At 38.7% G+C, this 24,926-nt stretch overlaps 1 protein-coding gene across 1 annotated transcript in view; it reads left to right on the top strand.

Moving 5' to 3' along the window:
* The window catches only part of schlank (ceramide synthase schlank), a 240,327-nt gene that overhangs the window by 195,088 nt on the left and 20,313 nt on the right, over nucleotides 1-24,926 (top strand). Inside the window, exon 8 of the mRNA XM_067139817.2 lies at nucleotides 12,253-12,487. Within this exon, the coding sequence (XP_066995918.2) occupies nucleotides 12,253-12,462 (210 nt within the window). The 3' untranslated portion in view covers nucleotides 12,463-12,487. The remainder of the gene's footprint in view (nucleotides 1-12,252; nucleotides 12,488-24,926) is intronic.

The following is a 24,926-nucleotide window of genomic DNA, read 5'->3' as shown; positions in this document are numbered from 1 at the left end:
GCGCTTTCAGTTTCATTTCGCTCTTCATGTTGTTGTGCAGTCTGATTAGACTGAAAATTAGCTTGGCTTGTAGCATTTAGAGTTCTTCGACCGAAGTTGCTCCGCCCGCGTCTTATAGGCGGCATGAGTCTTGAAATGGGTATGCTGTGTATGGAAGCACACACAAAATAAACCAATCAACCAGAGAAATCGATGAACTTGTTTGTTGAGAAGCGAAGTTTTAAAAATAATCAGGGTAGACAAAGTTCTCCATCTATAACAAAACACGACACTGCATACGACTGTCTGGAGAGCGTATGCACGAAACCAAAATCCAAGGAGGCATTCTTCCTGTCACAAACTGAGAACTAAGCAAGATAAGAACTTGGGGTTTGTTTTAGAAATAACTTCTGTATCTGAAGACCATTTGCCTCGCTTTGACACCCCATGCAAATTCAATAGCAAAGAAGTTGGCCAGCGACTGACTTTTCCGTGCCTGTACATAAAAATCTCGGAACATGACTGAAAAGAAAGACAAATAGTGCATGTTCTTATGATTTAAATTTAAAAACAAACTTATCTGCATCGAGCTGAAATGTTCCTTTACCAACAGTGAAAAAAATTACAAATATAGCGAATATAAAATTTTTTAAAGAGGGTATTTAGAACGAACCAAGTACTTTCGCATCAACGTAACGTACAACAGAAATGTAAAAAAATGTATCTTAAAAATGAGTTAAAATTTATTTATAAGAAAAAAACTTTTGAATCAGCAGTTATATGAGACTCACCTCAGGGCCGCTGCCTTGCTTACTAAAGCGCAATGGAACATATTTCAAGACTCGGTTCAGAATAAATTAGATTACCTTCTTCCTGCTAAACAGAAAGTATTGGATAAAAAACTAGAAATGCTAAAGAAAGAATGGTTTTCAAACAAACCAGTCGTAGAAGCGAAACAGTACCCTCTTTCCCCTAGTTCCCCTCTTCGGCCCAAACCAACCTTGGACACTTGATTGCTAACACAACACGGCTCGCTAAGCTACTCGGTGCTTCACAAGGACAACGATCTTTTGAGGTGAGTCACATAAATGTTTGCGTTATAAGACGTAAATTTCATATTCCTGCCTTTTCAGTTAAGCGATAGTTTACTAGTTTCCTATATTTCAGGTCTGCATTGAACTGGGAATGAGATAATTGTTAACATCTTAAAGCACCGACTGCTCGTTTCCACCTCACTACGATTGCTACATTATAACGGCTTGAAGATTTTATTGAATTATTTTAATACGGTTCTACATCACGGTTAAGGAAATGTTAAACTGAGCTAATGTTTCTTTAAGAAGATTGTGTTTTCAGTGGTTGTTCTTGTTAAACCCACGTTAATTTATGAGGAAGCAAGCCAACGTACATCGGACCTCATCAACTTAAAGTTTAATACTCGCAAGTCTCAGATAATATGGACTTTGAAACAATATAATTTTAACACGGTTTTTAGATCATCAATATGTTTTTTTAAAATATGTTTATTGTGACGTAGATAAACTTATGTGTTTGCCAATATTTCCTAAAATGTATATCAGCTGATGACGCAATAAAAGGCGTTGAAACTAGTTCTGATAAAATATATGTTGTAATTTCATTTTAACAACATTTTAATGTATTGAATAAGGTGGATACAAATTTTAATAAATTGTATAAAATAGGAGTTATGACATGATAAGTTCTAAGCAATAAAGATTTTGCATTTGAGGTAACATTATATTATATTAACATTTTCACACTCAATTATTTTGTAAACCTTTCTTTTGTTAACGGCATCAAATGCAGCTTGAAATTTTGTACATAATCCGATATTCACCCATTTTAACCGATAACATTAAGATTTATGGCCATTTGGCAAACGCGTTGGATTAGAGGAGGACAGCGCTAAGCGCAAACCTGGGAGAAGGAAAGAGAGACGAACAGTTTGAATGGAAAAAGAGAAATGGGGTTTTCACGTTTTTCCTGGCATTTTCTCCAATTTTTCTCTTCGTAAAAACCTTACTTGGACTTATACGAATATTTGAAAAAAAGAATTAGCCGAATTGGTCCAGCCGTTCCCGAGTTTTGCGCATAGCAACACATTTAGCGATTCATTTTTATTTATATAGATTATTATTATTATTATTATTATTATTATTATTATTATTATTATTATTATTATTATTATTATTATGTTGCTATCATATTGTCAATAAAACCAAGAACTTTGTTGTGAATATGCCATTAAAAAGATAAAATTTTAATCTTCCTCAATACATTGCTATCGAACACAACACTTGCCTTGTAAGTACATCAAGAAACTACCTGGTAAATTGGTAGCTGTCGCCACTCCTTTATACCCCTTTTAAGAATGAGATAGAGAATTGGGAGACTACACGGCATAGATCAGAGATGCATGAAATGTGGCTTGGTAAGCAGGAGCACAAATGGAGGCTTTTACCTGCAACTCCGAGATCACATCCTTGTAGCTCGTATCTCTCCTCTTAGCTATCCACTTCCCACATTGATCATTCTGCCAGTTGTTTGTTGTCGAAACCCTTTCATGCTGAGTACTAGGAGTTCTTATGCTATAGTTGGAAAGCCGTGTATAAAACGGTGTGACGAGTAGTATGGTGAATGAAATGGTGAAACAAATACGGAAGTGCTGGGTTCATCTGTTTTCCATTTAGTTCAACAGAGCCATTGTATCGAGTGGACATGTCTCAGGAAGCCACGCCATATATTTATATTCATCTAGTTGTGAAGAAGAAATGTATTACTGTATTAATTTACCAACTAAATCAATCAAGGTAATTACAAAATTAAGAAATTTTCACCTACTATTCATGTGTATACATACTCTTTCTGATTCTTAGATTGTTTCCCATTTTGCCTGCTCTCTTCTAAATGAAGATAGAAGATTTTCGATTTAATTTTTGCCCTCATTGATTGGTATCTCTCACAGTGTGTCAACTGACTGTTGCTATTTCATTCCAAGAGTCATTCTTTTCAGTTTTTTAAACTGGTCTTTGTTTTGGATTTCAGACACTTTCTGCTCTCCTATAAAGTTCCAACTTCCCTCAGCTTACACCAAGGATGAGTACCAGTTTAATTCCTGGGGGGGGGAAGTGGCCGGGCATAGAGCTTAACACACTACCCCACTATGTGCCGAGGTTACAGATAGTGGAAGCTGTTATCTTCCACCCCTCCAAGGGCCTTTGTGGCCAGGTGTTTTTTTTTTTTTTCAAGAGAGTTCCATCAGTTTAACTGTTCATTCTTTTGACCACTGCATTGCTCTATGAAATTAAGAATTGAAAACAGATAAAAATACAACAATTAGTAGTTAACCTCTGTGACATTCAGTACTTGGTTTTCAGGAAATCATCGATATCTTAGATCAAAAACTTCAAGAAAGAAACATGCTCCATTGGCTGAATCTTTATTCCTTATCGAGGGATGAACATGGGGAATGTATTTTGTCGACTTTCAATGACTGGTGGGCTGCTCTATTTAATATTATGCCTACCTTATAAGATGTTTAGAGATCTGGCTCATTTCTAAGCCACTTGTAATATTTTTATGTTTCCTTTCTCAGTAGACAGGAACAAAGTGCTGACTGAATGCCAAATGCAGCTTATGGATTCCAGAGTAACTGCTTACTGAAAGAAAAGCCTTTTCTGTCCAAACTCAGTCACTGCCTTACAAGAAGCTTTCAGGAAAGTGTACTGTTTGCACTTACATTGGATAATGAGAAACTAGTTGAGTTTTGTGGAAGGATTGGAATGGAAAATTATGAGATATGGTTGGGATGACAGAAGAATAAAATTTGAAATTGATTACTTTCTGGTGAAAAGGACAATTCAAAGACAGTTGAGGGATGTAGCAGCTTTACCAGGAGAAGCATTTGGAGATCATAGAGTGTGATATCAAAAAAATGAGTGGGGGAAATGGAAAAATTAAAGGAGATAAGAAAGTACAGGAAGAATTTCTGGTGAGACTGGAACAGCAAATTCCAGTTACTGAAGTTGGAAATATGGAAGATGAATGTTCCAACTTTAAAAGGGCATTTATAAGTAGGGAGCGAGTGCCTGTGGTAGAATGAGAAAGTGAGAGAAGCAGTGAAAGAAAAGAAGAAAGCATAGCAAGAATGAAATACAGATTTTTTTTTTTAATGAAGAAAGGAAAAGGAAGTATCTTGGTAATAAAAGTTAATATAAGAAATTGGTAAGAGAACAAAAGTTGCAAAGAATTTACACAGAAGATGGAAACGGATGCAACTGGCAGTAAAAGAATGCTGTATGGAACTATATGAAATAATAGAAAAGAAAGGAGTCCATTCAAAGCTGATGAAAGAGGAAGGTGGAGTGTTGATAACACATCTTATTTTTCCTTCAGCGTTTGTTTGGCGCTCTTCAGTTCTTGCTGTTTTGGTCGTCCTTGTGGTCTCGTACTGGCGACTTTTCACATGTAGCCCGTCTTCGCGATAGTGTTGGCTAAACCTTCGTAGATGACTCTTGTGCATTTTGTCTTGTATCAGTGCAACACCAAATCTCTCCCTGATTGATTCATTGCAGATACGATCTAGTTAAGTGACTCCAGCTGTCCATCTCAGCATCTTAGTCTCCTTGACACCCAGTTGACACTGTGTCACAGTCATAGTCGGCCAACATTCGCGACCATACAGTGCAATAGGTTGGATGACAGTACGATAGATTTCTTATTAGAGATTATCTTTTATCCTCCAGTCACAAGTGATGCTGGTTGTTGCTCAACATTTCATCCAGGTTGCGAGTATCCTTGCTTTGACCTCTTTGACAAATCGGTCATCATCAGCGATCGTGGAGCCAAGATCCTTGAATCTTGTCACTCGTGGCAGGTCCTCACCATTACAAGTAATGAAAATCATTTTCTCCGTATTGAAAGAATCTTAATTTATAATAATATAAGAAATTTATTTTAACTCAACCTATTCAATACAGTACAAGATGTTAACATATTAGTTAAACAGCATTAAAAATTGTTGAGACATGTTTCACTCCTTCTGTGGGGCATCATCTGTCATATCAAATACCTCAAAATTCTACCAGACATCTGGTTGGAAATTATAAAAATGTTACATGAGTGAATACATTAAAAAACATTTACAAGATCTTATCATTAACAAAATATCAAATTAATTTAAAAATGTTACACTAGTGAACACGTTGGTGAATTTTCACTCAAAACAAGGCCGTCATATGTACAGTATTGACAATAATGGTAGTTAGTCTTATTTGGTGCTAAGTTCGAAGACAGTTTAAAATTTATATACAAATGTTGACAATGAATGCAGAATACATATAATTGCAATTTTACTGTACGCATATTTACCAACGTGTTCGCTAATGTAACATTTTTTAATTAATTTGTTATTTTGTTAATGATAAGATCTTGTAAATGTTTTTTAATGTATTCACTCATGTAACATATTTTTATAATTTCCAACCAGACGTCTGGTAGAATTTTGAGGTATTTGATATGACTGATGATGCCCCACAGATGGGGCAAAACATGCCTCAACGATTTTTAACTATGTTTAACTAATATGTTAACATCTTGTACTGTATTGAATAGGTCGAGTTAAAATAAATTTCTTATATTATTATAAATTTAGGTCCTCACCATCCACCTAAATGTTTCCGATTGCTTGTATATCTGATGTCATATATTGTTTTCCTTTTATTGAGGTGCAGTCCATATTGTGCCAGCCGATCGTTCCATTCTTGGGTTTGGCATTGCAGATCAACCTGGTTCTCGGAGGCCAACATGACATTGTCTGCATAGAGAAGTGTCCGTGGTTTGATAACACATCTGGAGAGAGGATGGAAAAACTATTATGATAAGCTGCTAAATGTGAGAAATTGTGCAGAGGAGATTGTAGTAATACGGTTTGATGGTGATAAGACAATGTTGGAGGTGGACTTTGCAGTCCGTAAAATGAAAATGGGGGGCAGCAGAGATGGATGAAATTAGTGTGGAAATAATAAAGGTTGCTGGACCTGTTGGACTGCAATGGGTGTACAGATTGTTAAAGTACATATGGAAATAGAAATGTGTGGCAGAATACGCGGGAAATGGAATAATAATACCAGTCTTTAAGAAGGGGGACAAAAATGTGACTTATAGCTATAGAGGGATCTCGCTCTTTTCACGAGTGGCAAAAGTACTGGAAAGGATATTAGATAGGAGAATGAGAAGAAAGGTAAAAGGAGAGTTGCAAGAGGAACAGTATGGCTTTAGAAGTAGAAGAGCTACAGTGGACGCAATATTCAGCATGGGGCAATGAATCAAAAAGAATTGGGAATATGGAAATAAGCTGATCATGCCATTCATAGAGCTAAGAAAGGCATATGACAGTGTTACCAAGTTTGGGAAATCTTCGTCAAAAAGAGACTGGGTACACAAAATATAGAAATGGTGCAAGCAATGTACAGCAACCGTGTCAGCAGCTTACAGACTCCGGTTGGTTGGAAAGACGGAATTGTTTAGAAATGAAACACTGGACTCAGACAGGAAAATGTGCATTTACCCCTCCTGTTTCCAATGGTTATGGATGAAATTATGGAGACAAAGGAAGCATATGGGAATAGGGAGATGAAGTTATCTATTTGTAAACAAAATTGTTGTCTGGGAAAGAAATTATGCCTGATGCACTGAATGAAGGAATTGAAAAATATGTCATGAAAATCAGCACAGAGAAAAGCAAGACCATTGTTATATCAAGAGGAAAAAGGCAGTGTGAAAATTGGTGGTCAAAGCCTTGAAATTCTGGACAGTTTCAATACGTATGAGTGAATTAATGCAGAATACAAGGCTGGACATGAAGATTAGCAGAGGGTGCAACAGGGCAGTGCATTTTACCAAAGTGTAAGAAACCTTTTCTAGAATAAGAAAGTATCAAGGAAGTGTAAAGAGATAATGTACAAAAAGTATAATGCACGTGTATTGACTTACATGCTGAGACCTGAACAATGACAAGTAGGAGAGTAGAATTCAAACCATTGAAATGAAATATGTAAAAAAAAAAAAAAAGGAAAGGAAAGATGAGGAAAGACAAGGGTGAGAACTAAGATATTAGAAAGGAAGTTGGAGTAGAAAACCTAAATGAGAGGATTGATATGAATAAACTAAGATGGTTTGTGGACATGTAAAGAGGATGGAGGAGAAAAGCATATCAAGACAGATGAAGAAGATGAAGTTCGAGGGAAAGAGAGCGAGACCTAGGACAAGGTAGATCGATTCATGAAAGGGGAGTGCAAAAAGAAGAAACCTGGACTGGTACAAAATGATGGAAGAGAAGTGCCATAAATGCCTGGAACCAGCAGGAGCTAGATAAGGGGAAAGGAGGAGGATTATGAGTTAGCTTAGTTGGGACCGCTCACTTCTTTGAAAGAGAGAGAGAGAGAGAGAGAGTGTGTGTGCGCGTGTGCATGCGCGCAATTTTTTTTTTTCCAAATGAAACTTATAAAGCTGCGATTGAAAGATATTTTTGACATAATTTTTTTTTTTTGTTATATGCTTTACGTCGCGCCGACACAGATAGGTCTTACGGCGACGATGAGGCAGGAAGGGACTAGGAGTGGGAAGGAAGCGGCCGTGGCCTTAATTAAGGTACAGCCCCAGCATTTGCCTGGTGTGAAAATGGGAAACCACGGAAAACCATCTTCAGGGCTGCCGACAGTGGGGCTCGAACCCACGATCTCCCGAATACTGGATACTGGACGCACTTAAGCGACTGCAGCTATCGAGCTCGGTGACATAAATTTTTTTTTTTTTGCTAGGGGCTTTACGTCGCGCCGACACAGATAGGTCTTATGGCGACGATGGGATAGGAAAGGCCTAGGAGTTGGAAGGAAGTGGCCGTGGCCTTAATTAAGGTACAGCCCCAGCATTTGCTTGGTGTGAAAATGGGAAACCACGGAAAACCATCTTCAGGGCTGCCGATAGTGGGATTCGAACCTACTATCTCCCGGATGCAAGCTCACAGACATAAAATTAACTCTTAGGTTCATGTAAGGAGAACTCCTTCACACCTGATACTGAAACATTGGTGGAAAGAAAAGTGAAGAAAGATGTTAAAATTTAAACACACATTTCCCTAGTCTGCTACTTTTCCGAGTTAAGGAAATGTGACTATTTGTTTTGTCACTTTTTTTTTTTTAGGTAACTCGTATTATTTTGCATTAAGACAGCTACCACTGCATGTCAAAAATAGTGTATCTGCAGTTCAGTACATAATATCAGGTTAACAAACATGAGCATTCAATTGTCATAGCTTTTACATTGTTTTTATAACTGATCACCAAACATGTCTGTTTCAGACCCCATGCACTGCCATGCCCCATTGTATTACAGTGCCCTTGGCAATACTCAGGCAACAAGTATTGTTCATAGCAATGACTCCAAGTATACATGATACACCTAGAGCATAATAGTGATGGGATATTGCATTAATTTTACTTAAATGAATAATTTGATTCCATTCACGTTGCTGATAACAGTGATCCGATTCATAGCACATTTAGTCACCACTCCTATTACATCTGTGTGGTGTGTACTGTTGGCTCACTTTCTCATTGTCCATGTACAATGGTCATCTCGTCCTGGAGATTTTCTACCCTTATTAGTTTGCAGAAAGGTTTCACTTTATCTATCCTAGGCCTGGAGATACTTAGTTCACTGCAGATCAGGTAGTGGTCTGTATCATCGAGAAATCCCCGGAAAACCCATACATTCCTAACAGATTTCCTGAATTCGAAGTCTGTTAAGATATCTATTATGGATCTGGTGCCCCTACCCTGCCATGTGTAGCAGTGAATAGCCTTATGCCTTTTGAATGTATTCGTAACTGCTAAACCCATACTAGCACAGAAGTCCAGCAAACTCTTCCCATTCCCATTAGCTTCCATATCTTCTCCGCATTTACCAATTACCCTTTCATATCCTTCAGTTCTATTTCCAACTCTCGCATTGACATCACCCATTAGCACTATCCTACCCTTACTATTGACCCTGACTACGATGTCACTCAGTGCTTCATAAAATTTGTCAACTTCATCGTCATCTGCACCCTCGCATGTTGAATACGCTGAGACAATTCTTGTCTTAATTCCTCCAACTGCCAAATCTACCCACATCATTCGCTCATTTATGTGCCTGACAGAAACTACAGTATGTTGTGTGCAATAGTATTCCTGATGAACAGTCCTACATCACACTCTGCCCTTTCCTTTTTAACACCCGTTGAGTACACTTTACGATCTCCTTTCTGTTCTTCGTTATCTCCCCTTACCCAAATATAATTTACTCCTAGCACATTCAGATGCAATCTCTTTGCTGACTCAGCCAGTTCTACTTTCTTTCTTTCTTCCATAAGTCCCATTACCATTGCAGTTAAATCGCAGCTGGATATCGGCTACGTAGACATTTCGAAGGCCTTTGATTCTTAGACCATACTCTGCTGCTCCTTAAACTCTCAGAACGATTTAATATACATGGCAGTCTTCTGACCCTTCTTGCTGGCTTCCTACATAACTGTTGGCGGAGTGTGGTAATATCAGGCACTTCATCCTCATTGTTACCAGTCACCTCTGGTGTCCCACAAGGCAGTGCTCTTGGCCCTTTGCTGTTTCCCATGTTTATGGACAATCTGCCGTCCAAACTCAATGAAACAGCAAATACCCTACTTCTTGCTGACGACTGCAAGATATTTAGGGAAATCACGAATCCAGCAGATGCCGCTCTTCTGCAGTCCTCACTTAACGTCCTCTCGAACTGGTGCCGTACTTGGAAACTTATCCCCAATCCACAGAAATGCAGCCACATGGCCATAACACTACATAAACCTCCTCTACCAACATCATATTACCTACTCGACAAGCTCATCACTGTAGTTGTGCAACAGCGTGACTTGGTTGTAATATTCAATAAAAAAATACAATTCAAGAACCACATACAAACGTACAACCAAGACTATGAAATTACTAGGCTCTACCGCTTCGCAGAAATTTCTGATCCCACTGCTCTTCATCACTTCTTCTTCACGATCATTCAGCCTCTCTTGAACTACTGCTCCCTGATTTGTGTTAACCAGTAAGGCAGAGCAGTGTCCTTCTTTGCTGAAATTGTTAGGAACAGAAACCCCAAGCTCAGAAATCTGTTTATGCTGCAGGTATTAAGGGCAATAAATGTCACCACTGCTCATGAGGCGACAGGTAGCTGACCTGAGTTTCCTCCACAGGATCTTAAATGGGCATTACCGTTCGGAACATCTTGTCTCGCACTTCTCACTCTGTGTTCCTTCCCACTCCATCAGAAACAAAGACCTTCTCTGCATTCCTCACACAGCACTCAGTACTTCAACGATCTTTCCTAATCTTCCTCCCAACTCTCTTTAACAATATTAATAGGAGACAAGAGCTTGATATAGCATCAAGTATATTCAAGAGGGGTGTAAACAGTGTCTTAGGGATAAGTTGATGTGAAGTGGTTATACCGCCATGTTGACCCATGACAAATTGGCTATGAACATGGACATCCTCATGGTTAATACCAATATAAATGGTCCGTTATTGGACATTATAAATTTTCCAGATAACTCGTTCCTTGTTGCCAGCGTTTCGCCCCTGTGTGCTAGGTTGCGCTCGTCAGTTAGTACCTAGCACACCTACCAAGATGCATGGCTAGTGCATACTGTGGAGGGCACTGCGTAGGCTACTTGTAGCCACCAGCAGTGCCAATGCACTATGAGACAAAGTCTCTCATAGGTTCGAGGCTTGCTTAAAATGTTCTGAGCTCGGTAAATTTGTGGAGCAGGATGCTACCCTACTTACACATAGTCCAAGTGAGGAAAAATGAAATGGCTTATGGCTTTTAGTGCCGGGAGTGTCCGAGGACATGTTCGGCTCGCCAGGTGCAGGTTTTGATTTTGCTTAAAATGTTCTGAGCTCGGTAAATTTGTGGAGCAGGATGCTACCCTACTTACACATAGTCCAAGTGAGGAAAAATGAAATGGCTTATGGCTTTTAGTGCCGGGAGTGTCCGAGGACATGTTCGGCTCGCCAGGTGCAGGTTTTGATTTGACATCCGTAGGCAACCTGCGCGTCATGATGAGGATGAAATGATGATGAAGACGACGCATACACCCAGCCCCCATGCCAACGAAATTAACCAATTATTGTAAAAATTCCCGATCCTGCCAGGAATCAAACGCGGGACCCCTGTGACCAAAGGCCAGCATGCTAACCATTTAGCCATGGAGCCAGACTTGAAGTGAGGATCTCTTCTCTGATGGGTTAGCACAAGAATATACGTATCTGAGATGCCCTCTCGCATTCCGTAGCAACTGATATCCCGACTCTCAGGACCACTTGCTAGGCCATTCAGCCATTGCCCATGGTTTACGAACTAGGACGTGACTACAGTAACCCATACCATGAACCATAAATTTCTTGATCATTTTTTTTTATACAACCCACCAGCACATACGTATTAGCCTATCTACTTACTAGCTACTTTGGAATTATGTTTTCACTACCATTTTAACACTGCAGATAAATCCAAGTATTATTTAAACCTTCCTGTAACAAGAGTACAGTGAATGCAAGTGTGTATTATTTTCAAATGAGCTGAGATCAAGAGTACGTTATAGCATATGATTCTTTCACTGAGCCGTAAGAGAAACCCATTGGTTGCTAGAATATCTCATGAACAGTTGTGTGTTTTGTAAAAAATGGAAATGGAGTATGGCTTTTAGTACCGGGAGTGTCAGAGGACAAGTTCGGCTCGCCAGATGCAGGTCTTTTGATTTGACACCCGTAGGCAACCTGCGCGTCGTGATGAGGATGAAATGATGATGAAGACCACACGTACACCCAGCCCCCGTGGCAGCGAAATTAACCAATTAAGGTTAAAATTCCCAGCCCTACCGGGAATCAAACCTGGGACCCCTGTGACCAAAGGCCAGCACGCTAACCATTTAGCCATGGAGCCGGACTTTGTGTTTTGTAACTTTTGCTGATAAAACCAAACTTTTTAAGTGATATACATATCACAAGCACATTGTAGAACATCTGTAAAGTTCTGCATTTATGTATGAAATTCGTTTCTATTATGCTGAAGACTAAAAGTTTTATCCATTAGTACCTGTGGCAGTAATAGAGTAAAATGTATATGTAGTTAAAATTCTCTACATAATGTTCTTTCCTTTTACAGATGGAAGGTGATATTCGCAGCTCCTCAAGTGAGGAACTTTCTGAAGAAGAAGTTCTGCCAAGAGAAAAGGCAGAAGGTGATTCTATGAAGGAAGATATTCTTGATGGAGAGCTTCCTCAAACAGACGGTGATAATCCCCTCCATTCAAGTGAGGAGAATACTGAAGAAGAGCTTACAGATACAAAACCATTAAAACAGAAACAGTTCTGATAGACCCAACATCAAAAAGTGAATGGTAAGTTGAGTATAGGTTATTTTCTCCCATACATTTAATTAAAGCTTCACTACAATTTTTTTCAGTGGTTAACAAATTATATCATTTGACACAAAATACAAAGAAATTGTGTTTTTGCGAGTCAATTGCTGGAGAAATTTTAAGGTAATTTGCTTACCATTGAAAAATTATAATATTAAATAGGTTTTGCAGCCTTGAGGACAGGAGGATTGAAGGGTATTGAATGAAGGATATAAGAATGGACATTAGTCATAAGTGAAGGTGAGTTTTAAGAAGCTGATGATTTTTTTTCTTTTTCTTTCTCATATTTAGGGAAGAGAGAGGGTATTGTTGGTGGATATTTGTCACAGTCAAGCAGTGCAGGCATATTATAGAGATCTCTTTCTTCTGCTGCTCTGGTTGTAGCTGTCATACTAAGGCATCTTGACATTATGGACGACATTATCAGCAGAGTTAGAATCAGAATCTCACCACTTCCTAACAGGGACATATTTTCCTTGCATACAAGGCATTCATTACATGTGTTATGATAGCGCAAGTAACTGTCTGAAGTTCTATGTAAGGTTGTTTCAAGTTTATTATTATTAATTTTATCTCTCAGAAGTTCAAAAGTTCCACGCATCTGCACTAGTTCCATTGTTTGACTACGTGTGGCGCTGTATAATCTCTCCATCTAATCCACTGTAGAAAGAAAGACGAAATGAAGTAGTTAACCTTTTTACTGCCGAGTTTTGATGACCAGCCGAGCCCTGTGGGCCGGGTTTTCTTTAAAGGAAGAAGCACTTTGACAGATACATATTTACTGATACTATTAATTGAATGCATATCGTGCCCTTAGCCCTGTAGACCAATACGGTGTCGGGGATGAACTTACATTATATTTTACACCATATTTTACGACCGGATGCCCTTCCCGACGCAAACCTCAGTTGAGAAGATAATGAATATTAAATGAATGATGGTGAATGAAACTGGGTACAGAAGTGGAAGGAATCGGCTGTGGCTTATTAATAGGAACTGTACCGGCATTTACTTGGGAGTGTAAAAGGGAAACCATAAAGAAAAGAGAAGAAATTCTCAAGACAGCTGACGATGAGATTCGAACCCACTCGCCTGCCGAGTGCAGAGCTTGGCTCCCTAGCCGTAGCATGTTAATACGCGCGGCTACTCCGCTCGGTGATACTATTACTGAAATATAATATAAAAGTATTTATCCAAGAACTGGTAATATCAAAATCATTTACATTTGTGAAAAAATAATTTATCTGAGGAAGGGGTGACAATTCCGCATGAGACTCATTGTTACTACTTTGTCTCGCACTTTCTTGTAGTTCAATGTCGCCACTTAGATATTCTCCACCTTCATTATCAAAATACAGCTCTCCAGAATCACTATTTATGAGGAAAAATTCAATTTCTTCGTCAACAAGAGATGAATGTATGCTTCAAAGCGCCAGGATGGCTACACGTAAGCGGGAAAGATGTTCCACTCCAACGAAGCTGAAATAACACCAGATCGCTTTCAAAACACGCAAAATGGAGTGGTATATCTGCAGTATACAACTTCTTTGATCATTTCCATGGAATCTCAAAGCATAACACTATATCGCGTTCATTTGCGAGATCAGTGAAGTACACACGGCACCAAAACGTATATATACGGGTTTGGCTGACGTGGCACGGCATTCAAAAACATATATATATGGGTTTGGCAGTGATTGGGTTAAGGACAAAAGGCATTCAATCTTAAAATTGCATGCGGTGGCAGACATACAGTACGAAGGTAATCCCAAAAATAAGGTCTCCTATTTTTTTTTTTTTTTTAATACATAGACCTGTTTATTTCTACAGTGGTTTACATCATTTTACAGCTTGAACATTTAGCTATTTTTCTACATAATCGCCATTTCATTTGATGCATTTTTGTAGACACTGTGTCAGTTTTTGTATGCCCATGCCATACCAGCTCGCCGCCATGCTGTTCAGGAAGTTGTGAACCTCATCTTTCACCTCGTCATCAGTGCTGAATCGCTTTCCAGCCAAATGTTCTTTCAGCATAGGGTAGAAGTCATAGTCACTGGGCGCCAAATCGGGACTATAGGGTGGGTGGGTGGGTGGGTGATGATGTTCCACTGAAACTGTCGTAAGAGAGCAACGGTTTGTTGGGCAATGTGTGGGCGAGCGTTGTCATGGAGAATGTTTACGCCCTTGCTCAACATTCCTCTTCTCCGTTTTTTTTTTTTTTTTTTTTTTTTTTTTCAGAGTCTCACAGTACCTGTCAGATTTATTGTGGTCCAAGCGGCCATAAAGTCGACCAACCATACCCCTCTTCGATCCCAAAACACAGTTTTCATGACTTTACCGGCAGACTGTGTTTGCTTGAATTTCTGCGGTTTTGGCGAAGAGGGATGCCGCCAAGGCATGATTGTTGCTTGGTCTCAGGTGTAAAGTGGAACGCCTAGGTTTCATCACTCATGACAATTTAGTCCAAAAAGTTGTCCTGTTCGGCTGCAAAGCTTTGAAGAAATGCACGGGAAGAATCAACTTGTTGCCGCATGTGGTCTTCAGTCAGCATGCGTGACACCCATCTTGCAAGCACCTTCCAGTATTTCAACTGTTCCGGTAAAATTCTTTGAGCGGTGCTTCAGGAAACCTCAGGAACCAAAGTGCAGAGATCATCCAGGGTGATCCGCCAATCTTCACGCATGATTTGCTCAACCTCCAGGACTGTCTCAACGGAAATACATGGTCTCCCGCTCCTTTGTTCGTTGTGAATTTCAGTCCGACCGGCTGCAAACTCTCTACACCACTTACGAACATTTTTGACATCCATGCACGACTCACCATACACTACCGTCAATTGGCGATGGATTTCAATCGGTTCAGTACCTTTTGCATTCAAAAACCGAATAACCACGCGCACTTCGCACTTGGCAGTAACATCCAACGGGAGCTCCATTCTCACCGGCTGTAAAGCCAGGATTGAGTGCCTCGGTGGGGCGTGTGTATGTTTATATGCGAGTGCGGGAAACACTCTTCACAATATTGTGACCAACAGCCACACGAACAGATTTCTGTATTTATAAAAAAAATAGGAGACTTTTTTGGATTACCCTCGTAATTCTGAAACCCTCCGCATGATGTCACTGCACTTGAATATTTGTCACCATTCCCGTGCTTCCTACCCTCTGCCAACTGTTAGCAACTTGGAGAAATTACATAAAATCAGTTTCATGGTCCGTATCACACTTCAATAGATTCACAATTAAGTATTTATTATTTTCCACCTAGTCGATACAATGATTGCTTAAGGCAATTTAATGGTTAAAAGTGGTACATGTTTCGTATTTTATCAACATCTTCAGCCACGTAACACTGTTTAGATGAAAAATATATAAAATTGACAAAGTAATGCTTAAGAGGAAGTGTCCTTAAAATTAACATAAGATTGACAACATTAAAACAAACAAAAACTCAAGAGAAAATATATAAATTATTACTACAATTGAAAGCAGTTGTCAAGGAAATACTTGTACAATATTCCGTAGAGAGTATGTCCTAAATGAATATTAATAATAATGTTATTTGTTTTACGTCCCACTAACTACTTTTTAAGGTCTTCTTTAACTAGATTGCAAAAATCCACTGAGTTTTTGATAGGTATTTTACAATGAAATACGTATTTACTTGATAAGAAATTATGTATAAATCTAGAAGTTTTATAAATGGGGCTATGTTTGAAATTTATGATAGGTCTAATCGGTTCTCCTTGTTTATGCAATTTCGGCAGTGCTCTTGCAGTCGGGAGTCTAGGGTTCATATTTATTAATGTTTGCACATCATGTTCATTAAACAAGAATGACGTGGTTTTTAATAGTTTTTTAAGATCCCTCTGAATACGTGATGTCAGGTCTTTATCAATTGTACTAAATGAATTGTTATTAAAAAATGTTTCTGTTTTATCAATATAAACATTTCTATCTAGGGCTACAACTGTTCCTCCTTTATCTGCTTTTGTGATAATCAAGTTATTTAGCTTGATTTTTTGCTTCAAGTTATTAACTGCCTTGTTGGTGCCTCGAAGTGATAGTAAACCTTTTACTAAAATAGGAATTTTCTTCTTAGCTTCATACCTTAAGTCATTCTGTAAATCTACAGGTACATTCTGTATTGCTATTTCTGTTTCTGCTAATGTTGTGATTAAATCGTAACTTTTGTTTGAACTTGGCCAATTGAAATTAGGGCCTTGACTTAAAATAGAGGTTTGTTCTTCATTAAAATCTATCTCAGACAAGTTTTTAATTGGAGGTGGATAAACACTATCATCAAACGTAAGATTAGGAACTAACCTTCTTTCTTCTCCATTAGATGCTAAATTTTTCAACTTAAATAATTTATTATCCAAAGTTTCTTGTTTCAATCAATCAATACTGATCTGCATTTAGGGCAGTCGCCCAGGTGGCAGATTCCCTATTTGTTGTTTTCCTAGCCTTTTCCTAAATGATTTCAAAGAAATTGGAAATTTATTGAACATCTCTCTTGGTAAGTTATTCCAATCCCTAACTCCCCTTCCTATAAATGAATATTTGCCCCAGTTTGTCCTCTTGAATTCCAACTTTATCTTCATATTGTGATCTTTCCTACTTTTATAAACGCCATTCAAACTTATTCGTCTACTAATGTCATTCCACGCCATCTCTCCGCTGACAGCCCGGAACATACCACTTAGTCGAGCAGCTCTTCTTCTTTCTCTCAATTCTTCCCAACCCAAACATTGCAACATTTTTGTAATGCTACTCTTTTGTCGGAAATCGCCCAGAACAAATCGAGCTGCTTTTCTTTGGATTTTTTCCAGTTCTTGAATCAGGTAATCCTGGTGAGGGTCCCATACACTGGAACCATACTCTAGTTGGGGTCTTACCAGAGACTTATATGCCCTCTCCTTTACATCGTTACTACAACCCCTAAACACCCTCATAACCATGTGCAGAGATCTGTACCCTTTATTTACAATCCCATTTATGTGATTACCCCAATGAAGATCTTTCCTTATATTAACACCTAGATACTTACAATGATCCCCAAAAGGAACTTTCACCCCATCAACGCAGTAATTAAAACTGAGAGGACTTTTCCTACTTGTAAAACTCACAACCTGACTTTTAACCCCGTTTATCAACATACCATTGCCTGCTGTCCATCTCACAACATTTTCGAGGTCACGTTGCAGTTGCTCACAATCTTGTAACTTATTTATCACTCTATAGAGAATAACATCATCCACAAAAAGCCTTACCTCCGATTCCACTCCTTTACTCATATCATATATATATATATATATATATATATATATATATAAGAAAACATAAAGGTCCGATAATACTGCCTTGAGGAATTCCCCTCTTAATTATTACAGGGTCAGATAAAGCTTCACCTACTCTAATTCTCTGAGATCTATTTTCTAGAAATATAGCAACCCATTCAGTCACTCTTTTGTCTAGTCCAATTGCACTCATTTTTGCCAGTAGTCTCCCATGATCCACCCTATCAAATGCTTTAGACAGGTCAATCGCGATACAGTCCATTTGACCTCCTGAATCCAAGATATCTGCTATATCTTGCTGGAATCCTACAAGTTGAGCTTCAATGGAATAACCTTTCCTAAAACCGAATTGCCTTCTATCGAACCAGTTATTAATTTCACAAACATGTCTAATATAATCAGAAAGAATGCCTTCCCGAAGCTTACATACAATGCATGTCAAACTTACTGGCCTGTAATTTTCAGCTTTATGTCTATCACCCTTTCCTTTATACACAGGGGCAACTATAGCAACTCTCCATTCATCTGGTATAGCTCGTCCGACCAAACAATAATCAAATAAGTACTTCAGATATGGTACTATATCCCAACCCATTGTCTTTAGTATATCCCCAGAAATCTGATCAATTCCAGTCGCTTTTCTAGTTTTTAACTTTTGTATCTTATTGTAAATGTCATTGTTATCATATGTAAATTTTATTACTTCTTTGGCCTTAAGTCTCCTCCTCTATCTCGACATTATCCTTGTAACCAACAATCTTTACATACTGCTGACTGAATACTTCTGCCTTTTGAAGATCCTCACATACACACTCCCCTTGTTCATTAATTATTCCTGGAATGTCCTTCTTGGAACCTGTTTCTGCCTTAAAATACCTATACATACCCTTCCATTTTTCACTAAAATTCGTATGACTGCCAATTATGCTTGCCATCATATTATCTTTAGCTGCCATCTTTGCTAGATTCAATTTTCTAGTAAGTTCCTTCAATTTCTCCTTACTTCCACAGCCATTTCTAACTCTATTTCTTTCCAGTCTGCACCTCCTTCTTAGTCTCTTTATTTCTCTATTATAATAAGGTGGGTCTTTACGATTCCTTACCACCCTTAATGGTACAAACCTGTTTTCGCATTCCTCAACAATTTCTTTAAACCCATCCCAGAGTCTGTTTACATTTATATTTACAGTTTTCCACCGATCATAGCTACTTTTTAGAAACTGCCTCATGCCTGCTTTATCAGCCATGTGGTACTGCCTAACAGTCCTACTTTTAAGACCTTCCTTTCTATCACATTTATTTTTAACTACCACGAAAACAGCTTCATGATCACTAATACCATCTATTACTTCAGTTTCCCTATAGAGCTCATCTGGTTTTATCAGCACGACATCCAGGATATTTTTCCCTCTGGTTGGTTCCATCACTTTCTGAATCAGCTGTCCTTCCCATATTAACTTATTTGCCATTTGTTGGTCATGCTTTCTGTCGTTCGCATTTCCTTCCCAATTGACATCTGGCAAATTCAGATCTCCCGCTACAATCGCATTTCTTTCCATGTCGTTTCCCACATAGCTGACTATCCTATCAAATAATTCTGAATCCGCGTCATTGCTACCTTTTCCCGATCTGTACACTCCAAATATATCAAGTTGCCTATTATCTTTAGAAATGAGCCTTACACCTAGAATTTCATGTGTCTCATCTTTAACTTTTTCGTAGCTTACAAATTCTTCTTTCACCAGAATGAACACTCCGCCTCCCACCCTTCCTATCCTATCTCTACGATACATACTCCAGTGCCGTGAGAAAATTTCTGCATCCATTATATCATTTCTCAGCCATGATTCAACTCCTATTACAATATCTGGTGAATATATATCTATTAAATTACTTAATTCTATTCCTTTCCTTACAATACTTCTACAGTTCAACACTAACAATTTTATGTCATCCCTACTTGATTTCCAGTTCCCTGTTCCCTTATCACCGCTCCCTAGGCCATCCCGTTTCCCTGAATGTACCTCCCTATTACCCTTCCAAACAAATTTCCTAACTTATACGTACCACTGCGGTTTAAATGAAGGCCATCTGAGCGCAGATCCCTATCTCCTACCCACCCATTTGGATCTAGAAATTTCACTCCCAGTTTCCCACATACCCACTCCATAGTCTCATTTAAATCCCCAATCACCCTCCAGTCAGTATCCCTTCTACACAGTATTCCACTAATAACAATCTCCGCTTTCTTAAACTTCACCCGTGCTGCATTTACCAGATCCCACACATCTCCAACTATGTTGGTACTTATATCAGCTTGCCTTACGTTGTTGGTACCAACGTGAAACACTACCACCTTCTCCTTCCCCTCCTCCCTCTCTTCTACTTTCATCATTTTAAGTGTGTTCTCCATTTTCTCATTGATATGTTTCTGGAAAGAATCCCATTCCAGAGGAAGCAAGTTCAGTGGTGCTGAGTGGTGTGCGAAGTACATTTTCTCATTAAGAAGTTTCTTTCTCTTATACATAAATTTAATTTCTCTTTTTAACCATATTTTATTGACCTTAATTTGAGTAAACTTATGATGATTAGAATATATATTTTTTCTTTGGGCACTTTTAAGAAAACTGGGAATCAAATTATTGTTAAGGCATTCCCTCAAAAACACTATATCTTTTGTCACTTTAGCTATTTTCATCTTTAAGTTGAGGTAGGTTGGCATTAGGATTACATAAAATCAGTTTCATGGTCCGTATCGCAAGTTAGAGCACATTTTTGGAATATTTACCTCTTCTTCAAATGTTTCATCAGGATCTTTGTCGACTTCGGTGAAAAACGTTTCGGGATCTTCTCCTTTTTCGACAACAGTTTCCTGCAACCGTGTTTGCAGTGAGTTCTTCTTCCCATTCGTTGGGAGATTTCTCTTGGTGAGTTCGTCTTTGAGTTGTTTCGCTGACATATTTTCTAGTATCACTTGCATTTTGATCTATTCCGCACTACACTCGTATTCACTCATAAATTAATACATCCTGTCATGGTAGCCAGTTGAAGTATCCACGAAGATGCACACAAAATGCTGTACGTGGGTGGACTTATTTATTTACAATTAATTATACACAAGTTACCCCTTAAACATGCACACAACCTAATTGACTGCTGTCACAAAGAAACTCGCACATCAACAGACCACCATTCTTAGCAACTGCTTATCACTAAGCAGAAGTAGACTGCAACCTTGAAACACAGTTGAAACAGTTGACTGCTGACTGCCACAGCATGTCAGTTCAACACAACACGAGTTCATAAGTACTACTCCTGTTAAACCAAAACTCCAACTAAGCAATAACTCGTCTCTACCATCAAGACTACCTCATTATATATGCGCCTGGCCAGGCTTCTAGAAAGATGTGTTACAAAATGTTACAAAATACCTTCTCGTAAATTCTATAGTGCTTAATACATAGATATGATGTACATAATATTCTGCATAGTTCTCGTCTACCTGGTGCCATTCTGGATGTTACAGTGTGTTTCACAATACTGTAGTGGATTACAAATCATATATACCGAACATGTTTCATGACATAACCTCACAAACAAAGCGATCATCCGACTAAGTAAATAATAATAATAATGATAATAATAATAATAATGATGATAATAATAATAATAATAATAATAATAAATGTATGTAAACACTTCATAGCCATATATTACAAGTAGTAGTAGTAGTAATAATAATAATAATAATAATAATAATAATAATAATAATAATAATAATTCAAGCTCGATACTTGCATTATTTACCGATGGGTTAAATGATATTGTTTTCAAGTTATGAGTCTGTTACACTTGCATCACAGTATAACCTGAATTAGAATTTTAGCAAGGGTATCTCCTGGAGCCTTCCCTGCGAACCTTGTGACCTTGCCGCGGTGGGGAGGCTTGCGTGTCCCAATGAAGCAGATAGTTGAGCAGCAGGTGCAACCATATCGGATGGGTATCTGTTAAGAGACCAGACTAACGAATGGTTCATCGAAAGGGCGGTAGCAGCCTTTCGGAAGTTGCAAGGGCGGCAGTCTAGATGATTGACTGATATGGCCTTGTAATAATACTCAACATGGCTTAGCTGTGTTGATACTGCTACACGGCTGAAAGCAACGGGAAACTACAGCCGTAACTAACTCCCGAGGGCATGCAGCTCTCTCTGTATGAATGATGTACCGATGATGGCTTCCTCCCGGGTAAAATATTCCGGAGGTAAACTAGTCCCCCATTCGGATCTCCGGGTGGGGACTACACGAGAGGGGGCGATCATCAGGAAGATGGATACTGACATTCTGCGAGTCGGAGTATGGAATGTTAGAAGTTTGAATCGTTGTGGTAGATTAGAGAATCTGAAAACGGAAATGGATAGACTAAAGTTAGATGTAGTTGGTATAAGTGAAGTACGTTGGCAGGAAGAACAGGATTTTTGGTCAGGCGACTACCGAATTATCAACTCAAAATCAAACAGTGGAAATGCAGGAGTTGGTTTAATAATGAATAAGAAAATAGGGCAGCGGGTAAGCTACTATGACCAGCATAGTGAAAGAATTATTGTCGTCAAGATAGACACGAAACCAATGCCCACCACAAAAGTGCAGGTCTACATGCCTACTAGCTCAGCGGATGATGAGGAAGTCGAAAGAATATATGAAGGTGACGAGAATCTAATTGTGATGGGAGACTGGTATGCAGTGGTAGGCCAAGGAAGAGAAGGTAATACAGTAGGAGATTTCGGATTGGGGAAAAAGGAACGAAAGAGGAAGTCGGCTGGTTGAATTCTGCACTGATCATAATTTAGTCCTTGCCAGTACTTGGTTCAAATACCACAAACAACGGCTGTATATGTGGATGAGACCTGGAGACACTGGAAGGTATCAAATAGACTTCATTATGATTAGGCAGAGATTCAGAAACCAGGTGTTGGATTGAAAACTTTCCCAGGAGCAGACGTGGACTCTGACCACAACTTGTTGGTCCTGAAATGCCATCTGATGCTGAAAAAATTGAAGAAAGGAATGCAAGGAGATGGGATCTAGACAAGTTAAGAGTGTGAGAGATTGTTTCAAGGAACATGTTGCACAAGGACTAAAGGAAACACAATAGAGAAAGAGTGGATAGTCATGAAAAATGAAGTCGGTAGGGCTGCTGAAGAAATGTTAGGAAGGAAGAAAAGATCAACTAAGAATCAGTGGTTAACTCAGGAGATACTAGACCTGATTGATGAAAAACAAAAATACAAGAATGCTAGAAATGAAGAGGGCAGAAAAGAATACAGGTGATTAAAGAATCAAGTGGATAGAAAGTGCAAGGTAGCTAAGGAAGAATTGCTGAAGGAGAATTGCAAGGATGTCGAAGGTTGTATGGTCCTAGGAAAGGTAGATGCTGCATATAGGAAAATCAAGAAAACCTTTGGAGAAAGGAAATCTAGGTATATGAATATTAAGAGCTCAGATGGAAAGCCACTTCTAGGGAAAGAAGACAAAGCAGAAAGATGGCAGGAACATATCCAACAGTTGTATCGAGGTAAAGATGTAGATAATTTGGTTCTGGACAAGAAGAGGCTGTTAATGCTGATGAAATGGGAGACCCAATTTTGAGGTCAGAGTTTGACAGAGCTGTGAGCGACTTAAATAGGAACAAGGCACCTGGAATTGATGACATTCCCTCTGAATTACTGACTGCCTTAGGAGAAACCAGCATGGCAAGGTTATTCCATTTAGTGTGTAAGATGTATGAGACAGGAGAAGTCCCATTCGATTTTCGTCAGAATGTTGTTATACCTATTCCCAAGAAAGCTGGTGCTGACAGGTGTGAAAATTACCGCACCATTAGTTTAGTATCTCATGCCTGCAAAATTTTAACACGTATTATTATCAGAAGAATGGAAAAACAAGTTGAAGCTGAGTTGGGAGAAGAAATGTAGGAACACGTGAAGCAATCCTGACTTTACGTCTGATCTTAGAGGATCGAATCAAGGAGGACAAGCCCACGTACATGGCATTCATAGATCTAGAAAAGGCATTCGATAATGTTGATTGGACCAAGCTATTTACGATTCTGAAGGTGATTGGGATCAGATACCGAGAACGAAGAATAATCTACAATCTGTATAAAAATCAGTCTGCTGTAATAAGAATCGAGGGCTTTGAAAATGAAGCAGCAATCCAGAAACGAGTGAGGCAAGGATGCAGTTTGTCTCCCCTCCTTTTCATTGTTTACATAGAACAGGCAGTAAAGGAAATCAAAGAGGAATGTGGAAAGGGGATCACAATCCAAGGAGAGGAAATCAAAACCTTGAGATTTGCCGATGATATTGTTATTTTATCTGAGACTGCAGAAGATCTTGTGAAGCTGCTGAATGGTATGGACAAAGTCTTGTGTATGGAGTACAAGATGAAAATAAATAAGCCCAAAACAAAAGTAATGGAGTGCAGTTGAACAAAGGCAGATGATGCAGGAAATATTAAATTAGGAAATGAAGTCTTAAAGAAAGTAAATGAATATTGTTACTTGGGTAGTAAAATAACTAACGATGGCAGAAGTAAGGAGGACATAAAATGCAGATTAACACAAGCAAGGAAGAGCTTTGTTAAGAAAATAGATTTGCTCACTTCAGACATTGATATTGGAATTAGAAAGATGTTTTTGAAGACTTTTGTGTGGAGTGTGGCATTGTATGGAAGTGAAACATGGACGATAACTAGCTCAGAAAGAAAGAGAATAGAAGCTTTTGAAATGTGGTGTTACAGAAGGATGCTAAAGGTGAGATGGATAGATCGGATCACGAATGAAGAGATACTGAATCGAATTGGCGAGAGAATATTGATTTGGCTTAATTTGACGAGAAGAGATAGAATGATAGGACACATCTTAAGACACCCAGGACTTGTTTAGCTGGTTTTTGAAGGAAGTGTTGGTGGTAAGAACGGTAGGGGTAGACCAAGGTATGAATATGACAAGCAGATTAGAGCAGATGTAGGATGCAATAGTTACGTAGAAATGAAAAGGTTAGCACAGGATAGGGTGGTATGGAGGGCTGCATCAGACCAGTCTATGGACTGATGACTC

The sequence above is a fragment of the Anabrus simplex genome, chromosome 2, assembly GCF_040414725.1.
Source record: "Anabrus simplex isolate iqAnaSimp1 chromosome 2, ASM4041472v1, whole genome shotgun sequence".
In the NCBI taxonomy this organism is placed as follows: Eukaryota; Metazoa; Arthropoda; class Insecta; order Orthoptera; family Tettigoniidae; genus Anabrus; species Anabrus simplex.
This window is presented reverse-complemented; position numbering and strand designations above follow the sequence as displayed.